Genomic DNA, 7,248 nt, shown 5'->3' on the forward strand with positions numbered 1-7,248 from the left:
GGGCGCGAGTGAAAGTGAGGCGACCGCGCCGCGAATAGAGTGAGGAGGTAAAGGGGGTAGGGGGGACAAGAGAACCATGGGAGAGCCAGGGCAAAATAAAAACAAGGTTAGCTAGTATTGCTAACCTGCTGGAGCTGGTACTCACTAAACCTGTCGTGTCGACGAGGTCCTGCTACCAAAGATTCACTGTACTGTTCACAGTTTGTAATTCCTCTCAGGAGGCACAGAGGCCTCTTGGCACTCTCGATGTGAGTCAAATATATCAGCAAACGGAATGATGCGAACAAAAAAGTTGCAAGTTGCATGATGCACGGTTATTGATTAATTGACAGGAAATTGTCGCACAATATATTTGGACCAAACAAGACTCACTTGAAATTACCGCATGAAATTGAGTAAGAAAATGTACGCTACACACACATGGGTTGAAATATCTAAGAGGAGGTGCAGTCACCTCACTGAGTTACGAGGGGTCCCCTACTAGCCAACTAGTTGTACACTTGCCCTACGACCAACTCGCGTCGAACTCGCGTCAAACTCGCAAAAAATCGCGAAAATTCGCTAAAATTGCAAAAAAACTCAGAAAAAATTAGGCCCAACTCGCTTCTTACTCGCGACAACTCGCCAACTCGTTGTACACTTATTTTGGAAGTGGGGGACCACTCGCTGAGGTATCCACCTCGACTGCGACTAGACCACCGGCTGTTGCGCTCACCTCTGCGGGTCCTGGCCACCTGTGGGTCCTGGACAGGTCCTGGGCGCGTGCGAAGTCGCCGCCGACTGAGAGGGGTCTCGCAGTTTCTCCGCGCGAAAACAGGGATCCGGCGACGGGACAGCGGGGGCGTCAGCCGGGGCGAGGAAGAGGGAAGGGGAGAACGAGAGAAAGAGAGAGAGGGAGGACAGCGAGGGAAAGAAGAGAGGGGGCTTGGGAAAAGTATGGATTAAATAAGAATCGACAGAGGCGCGCCGAACAATGCATAACCCCGTGTCCCGGACCGGCCGGCGCGAGACGCTGCTCTCGTCTTCCACGCTCCCGGCCGGTATCACTGCGATGTGGGTTAGTGAGCGGGCCGAGGTTGTTGGCTCCGCACGGCGGCCGTGGGCGGCGGCGACCGGGATCCACGTGGGCGCGGTACACACACACAGGAGGCCGGCGGCCGCGTCCGAGTCCGGGCGGGCCCGGGTCGAGTACTATATACTACGAGTCGCGGCGAGCAAGCGAACGCGGAGGCAGCCCGGCAGATCGGCGCATTACGCAAAGCACACTCATAGTACACCCGACGACACTAACAGCCAACACGACCAGAGGCCCTCATCGAAATAAGAAAAGATTTCTCAAAAGGAAAAATATGAAACAATTGGAAACGTCATCATGTTTGACCTTCCTATGATTTGACTTTCAGTTTGGCAACAACCAACGGGCGCCTCGCGAGTGAGTGCACCGAAGCCTGGCCTCCACTGAAAAATAAATTGAAATTTTCCCACCAGTTGAAAACAAAATACCAGGCCAATTTTTATGATAGTTTTCGAGCGTTTTGCAAGGAGTGGCTCACCGCCTCGTGTCAATGCCCGGCGCGTGACACAAATAGAACTCTTTGACTCACCTCTCGCCTCGCCCGACTACTCGGACTTATCAGCGCACGAGCGCCGCACCAGCACAAAACGAAAAAAAAAATCGCGCGCGTTTGTAAATCCGGTTGCCAATAATGGGCTGCAGATCAAGTTACGCACAACTCAAAAAACAAAGTGAAACAGAAAACAAAAAAATAAAATAAAAAACGAAAACGAGGAAAATTTTCCTCTTTACTTTTCGTCCATCCCATCATCAGCGGGCGTGCACGTGGAAAACCCAAAACGACGACGGCGACAGTTCAGTCGATTCGGACGCCAGCAGCACAGTGCGGCAATCCCCCTAAAAATGAGGGGTTGAAAGAGGCGGGCGCGGACGGATGAGCGCAGCAATCAGCCGCAACATTATCCGTCTCTACTCCTTCGGCTCGACCCGGCCCGACCCGGCCAGGCCAGACCCGCGGAGGACATGCATTTTTGAACAGATTTTGAAAAATGAAATGTCCCTCCCCGTCCCGCGTGCGTGCGCGCGGCTCGTAACCGCGCGCCGGCCGCTCTGTTTACCCGCGCCGCCGCGCCAACCGTGAATGTGAATGTGAATGTGCAGCCGCAGAACCGCAACGCGAATAAACCTCTGTTGCCTCCGCTTTATGGTTCTCCCCGTCGGTTTTATTATATATTCTTTTTATTTTTTCTTTCCTTCTCTCTTCCAATTCCCGGAAAGCAGGGCGGTGGCGGTGGCGGCCGCCGCCGGGCTGTCCGGGCGGAGAAGGATGGCTCGCGATGTTGTCAGCGCCCTTCTACCCACCCCCACACACCCCCTCGCGTGGCGCGCGGCCCGCGGAGGCGAGTCGGGTCAGCTAATCTAATTCTGACATAAGTCGCCCGTCCTATACTTTTGAAAACAAAATAAAAAGGCATCATCCCCCCGTATCCTCGCGTTTTTTATGTGTACATCTCTCTTTCCCTCCCTTTTTAAAGTCCCTCGCTGTAATGGAGACGGTCCGAGTGTAGACAGGATCATATGTGAGCGGGCGCGGGTGGGGCGGAGGGGCGGCGGAGGGAGCGCTGGACCAACAGTCGCCCTCAATTTTGAGCAGAACTGTTTGACGTTTGAGGCGGGCGGTGCGGAGGGCGGTAAGTAGGCGGGTGACGGGCGGCGCGGCGTTGCGCCATTTCCATTCGCAAGGAGCGGGCACTCGCGGAATCAGCCGAGCGTGACACGAGGGCCAATACGCTGACCAGTGTGTTATTCCGAGGCCTTCGGAAAAGGGTGGGTCGTTGGTCAAATCAAAGTCGTCCTCAGAGTCGAGACAATAACAATTACAGTCGACACAGCACAGTTCTTTCGAAAAACCAACCAACAAGAAAAGTGTCCAGGTGCTTACCGGACGATTCACTGCAGCGATAACGAACTAAAAGAGTAGCGGAGCCGCGCCCTGTCCCGCTGGCGGTGAGCTGGAGACTCCCCCCCTTCCCCCGGGCGTAGGTCAGTGACACGTCAACTCAACACACGCAGCTCGACGGCAGTCTTCATTGGTCAGTCACACCGCCCCCCCCCTCCCCCCCCCCCCCCCCCCTCCCCCCCAACACACGCAGCTCGACGGCAGTCTTCATTGGTCAGTCACACCGCCCCCCCCCTCCTCGCCACCTTAGCCATGAGCCATGGGGACGCCCGCACACACCACACACACATACATATTGCAATTGCAGTGGCGTTTGAATCATGAGGCTTGGCCGCTCCCCCTTACCCACCCCCACCCCCTCCACTTAGCCCTGATGAGTGCACAATGCGCCCGCATACGGACCTGCAGCAGTCATTTCATACAATTTCGCGCGCAAGTGTCACTCGCCTCGCCCCGCCCAACCCCGCGCCCCTCTCCTCCTCCTCCACCACTGAGAAAACATTTAGCAGCGTCACGGGCCTGTTGGCGGCCCCGGCGAGGCGCGCTGGCCGCACACACCACACGGCGCCGCAACACGACCAGCACGTAATTGCTCCAGCAAATGATAATAGGGAATCCCTCGTCGCAGAAAAGGAAAATCCGAAGACAACAAAAATATGTATGCAATCATGATGTAGGCTGACTATTATACGTTGCCTTGAAAACGAGGTCGACCTTCATTTGAATTCTCACACGAAGCGTATCTGCTCTGCTTTATCAGCCACTGATTTGGCAAAAAGTGCTCCGGTCCCACCCAATGACTGTTTACTTGTCATTTACTTTTATGGCCATGCCCGACTGACAACTGCCTCTTCTCATTTTTCTGGGCGTTTTCAACAGGTAGTACTAACTAGTAGTACTTACTAACAGTCGGCTCTGGTGCGGCGTGTCACCTACAAGGCCCGCGCCCCCTCGCCCCGACCGGCAATCGCTCTGAATTACACTTAAACACACAAAGTCCCCCGGGAGAACGAGCGAAGACGGATGGAAAAGTAAAGAGAAATGATGTAGTCAATTGGCAGAAGAGGGCAGCTCGACACGCGAGCACAAATTTTCTCCTGCTGACTTTTTCATTGCTCCTTGTTGTGGTTGGGTTGTTTGTCGGGCAACACGCCGCCGCCGAGCCCCCCTCCTCGGCCGCCGTGCGCCCGCCTCGCGCGGCTTGCCGGCCCACCCCGTGCAGGTAGGCAGCCCAGCGCGCGGCGGGGCGCGCCGGCCTGCCCACCGTGAGGGTCTCCGCGCCGGAGGTGGTGGAGGGGGCGCTGCTGGCGCTGCAAAGAGACAACACGGGCTTCCGTAACGTTAACAGTTTATTAAAGAGGTGCGACAAGTAAATGACTGGGCGTGGCTGGCTCGCAGGCCGGCGCTGTGCGGCTCTACCCCGGGCACCGGGGCGCGGGGTATAGCGACTCCATAGAGCAGGCTGCGGGCCCGCCGCCACGGGGCGGGCAGGGTCTTCACCGGACGACTGATTCAGTCGAGACCTTTTACATGGTTTGTACATCAACGTTCTTACAATCTAAGGCTGGCAGTTTCTTCCTAAGTTTCGTCTAATACGGGCAAAGGTACATAGGAGGCGGTCCAGGACGGAGGCGCGTGTCAGCCACGACACTGACCTCCGGTCTCTCTCTCTCTCTCTCTCTCTTTGGTCCAACGAGGGTCGGGGGAGAGCGGGTCGATGCAGGCCGACACCGCAGCCGCGGTCCGCGCGTCTTCGAACTCCGCCGACCCTCTTCGCCGCGGTCGTTTTGATTGTTTGGTTCCATCCCGTTGGCCTCCAGGGCGTCCGCGCCGCTCGCCGGCGGCCCCGCGAGAGCCGTGCGGGGTTGGGGCCCCACGGGTGGGGTCCTGGGGTTGGGCCCGGAGGTTGGGCTTGTTGGGCCCGGCCGGCGGCGCTGCGGGGACGTATCACATTGTGGCTCTTGAGGAGCTCGCGGCCGCCTCACTTGCAGGCGCGCCCGCGCTTGGCGAGCTGGTGACAGAGGCGGGGCGAGGCCACAATGTCGCCCAGGAACACGCTCAGCAGGTAGAACTGTTTCCTGCTCTCCGGCGACTGGTTGTAGTTGCTGGGGAGAAAACGATTAGCAAGTTAGTCCTTGGCACACGTGCAAGGGGAGAAGGAGAGAGTATTCGGTCTTTCGGTGTTGTCGTACGGTACGGTATTATTTCCTTGTCGGCAGCCGCTGGCCGAGCGGGGCATGCACCTGTGGCTGCAGGGGGCGGCGGGCGGCCCGATGAGTCACCCTCCCTTCCCCTCCCACTTCTCACTATACTCTACTGTTGCTCCTATGAAAACATCCTGAGGATGACGAAAGCAAAGGGTCGGAGCGCTGGGCTGGGCCAATGCATGAGCGACCATTTAAAATGGTATTTGCCGTGAAAATCTTGAGTGTCAAGTAGTCAGGGGTCGGGGGTAGGCTACCCGTTGCGCACGCCTGTGCGGCGGGACGGACTTTTTGCCTAACTGCCAGGCGCGCTCAGCGGCGTGCCGTTAGAGCTGGTTTTGAAAACTAAATCGATTTTTGACCTTTTCCATTGTTATTTTGATATGTTTTTACTCGGAGTTGTATGTTCCTTTGAACTTTCTAGTCCCCCTTCAATATCTCGGGCTCGACAAATACCCACGGGACAGGATCTTCAAGAAGTTTGCCCGTCAGTCGTTCTTACCTGATGAGTTTGGGCCAGTCCAGCGCGTGGTTGTCGCCCAGGCGGCCGGCACGCTCCGCGTACTCCCGGCACACGTGCTCGTAGACGCACACGGACTCGCCCATCTCCTGCACGAGGCGCTTCTCCACGGCGGCGGGGTCCAGGGCGGGCGGCTCGAGGCCGCGGCGGGTGCGGGAGCGGTAGGTGCCTGGCGGAATGGGGGGCAGAAACGACGATTAATCAATCATGGCCGCAACAGCAGCGCCAGGTGCCAGCAGCGCCCATATGCAGACTGCCGGGCGCTGCTGGCTGGCTCGGGCTCGGCGAGGTGTTGCCGCACTCAGCGCTCCGGACGTGCACGGCGGCGACGCCGAACAGGCCGATCACTGTGACGGCGATTTAGATCTTAAACCTATTCTCTCGGGGGCAATGACGTTGCGTCACAACCGTTTATTAATCACACCAGACTCTCTTTTGTCGTTCTCATGTCCTCGCATCGATTTCTTTTCCGTTTGCACACACTTTTTTCCCTCCTCTCTTCCGTTTCCGTAACCCCGAGACTGCTCAGCTCGCATGCTTTCCTCTCGCATGCGACGAGCCCATGGGGTCTAAGGTCCGGAGGAAAGTAACGCGGGCGTGCAGCGCCACGAGCGATCCGGGCGCACGCCTGGTCACTTTCATCGCGACGTACGAACACGAACGAGCGGCCCGAGCTCCAGATGCATGGGAAACGTACCCAGGCACGGCGGAGCCGAGAGAACAGGCAGCTAGCGCTCATGGCTTGGAGCAGAATCTGGTGGTCTTGAGAAAAATATTGTGAGATCCATAGAGAGATGAGGGGAAGATGGCCCTTAAGCCTTAGTTATACCGTATCGCATACAGGCGTCGTTTGGGCGAGTTTGACTACTGCAACTCAAACCGTTATGGCGAGCTACAAATAAGAATGGTGCATACGCGTCGTACGTATGGAAAGAAAAGCTCTAAACTTCGTTGCGCTGGTAGGCGTCAGGCGTCATGCCCTTACTTACCGGGGTTGAGCGAGTAGGCAAGCTTCTTGACGAAGTTGGAGACACGCACAGCCAGGATGATGACGGGGAAGCCAATGAGCTGTACGGGCAGCTCGAAGGACGACTCCTGGGGCGCGGGCGTGGCCTGCACCTCCACGTCGACGAACAGCAGGGCGAGCAGCGCCGCGCCCGCCAGCGTCATCACCGTCCTCCGGAGTTGCATCGCGGACCTGGGGGAAAGGCAGAATAAGGAGCGCGTCAGTCAGGGCAGCGAGTTCTTGGGCAGCTCCCCTTTCACTCCCGGGCCGGTACTCACCGAGGGACCCAACACTAACGCGGCGGCGGGTTCGAGTCCCGGCGGACGCCTTTTTTATTTTCTTTCTCGTCGGGGTCCTCACGTGCTCGCGCGCACGCCCGGCTGGAGAGGGGCGCCCCCGTTGCGACACGCGTTACGTTAAGTCGCGGCCGCGGCGCGGCGACAAAAACACATCCACGGGGCAGAGGAGGGGGGCAGGGAGACAGCTTGGAGGGCAAGGGTCACCCAGGGAAAGAATAGTCGGGGCATTGTCAGACGCGCACTC

The 7,248-nt window shown here is 57.7% G+C and overlaps 2 protein-coding genes across 2 annotated transcripts in view; both read right to left on the reverse strand.

Moving 5' to 3' along the window:
• The window catches only part of LOC113204134 (calcium-binding protein P), an 11,515-nt gene extending 9,651 nt beyond the window's left edge, over positions 1 to 1,864 (reverse strand). Inside the window, exon 1 of the mRNA XM_026419162.2 lies at positions 716 to 1,864. The gene's annotated coding sequence lies outside the window, so the exon portion shown is untranslated. The remainder of the gene's footprint in view (positions 1 to 715) is intronic.
• Positions 1,865 to 4,306: 2,442 nt separating this feature from the next.
• LOC113204135 (uncharacterized) overlaps positions 4,307 to 7,248 on the reverse strand; it is a 4,496-nt gene continuing 1,554 nt past the window's right edge. Inside the window, exons 2-4 of the mRNA XM_026419163.2 lie at positions 6,689 to 6,897; positions 5,682 to 5,868; positions 4,307 to 5,080 (exon numbers count right to left, since the gene is read on the reverse strand). Coding sequence (XP_026274948.2) covers positions 4,957 to 5,080; positions 5,682 to 5,868; positions 6,689 to 6,890 — 513 coding nt within the window. The 5' untranslated portion in view covers positions 6,891 to 6,897 and the 3' untranslated portion in view covers positions 4,307 to 4,956. The remainder of the gene's footprint in view (positions 5,081 to 5,681; positions 5,869 to 6,688; positions 6,898 to 7,248) is intronic.

The sequence above is a fragment of the Frankliniella occidentalis genome, unplaced genomic scaffold, assembly GCF_000697945.3.
Source record: "Frankliniella occidentalis isolate FOCC.00 unplaced genomic scaffold, Focc_3.1 Scaffold21, whole genome shotgun sequence".
Taxonomy (NCBI): Eukaryota; Metazoa; Arthropoda; class Insecta; order Thysanoptera; family Thripidae; genus Frankliniella; species Frankliniella occidentalis.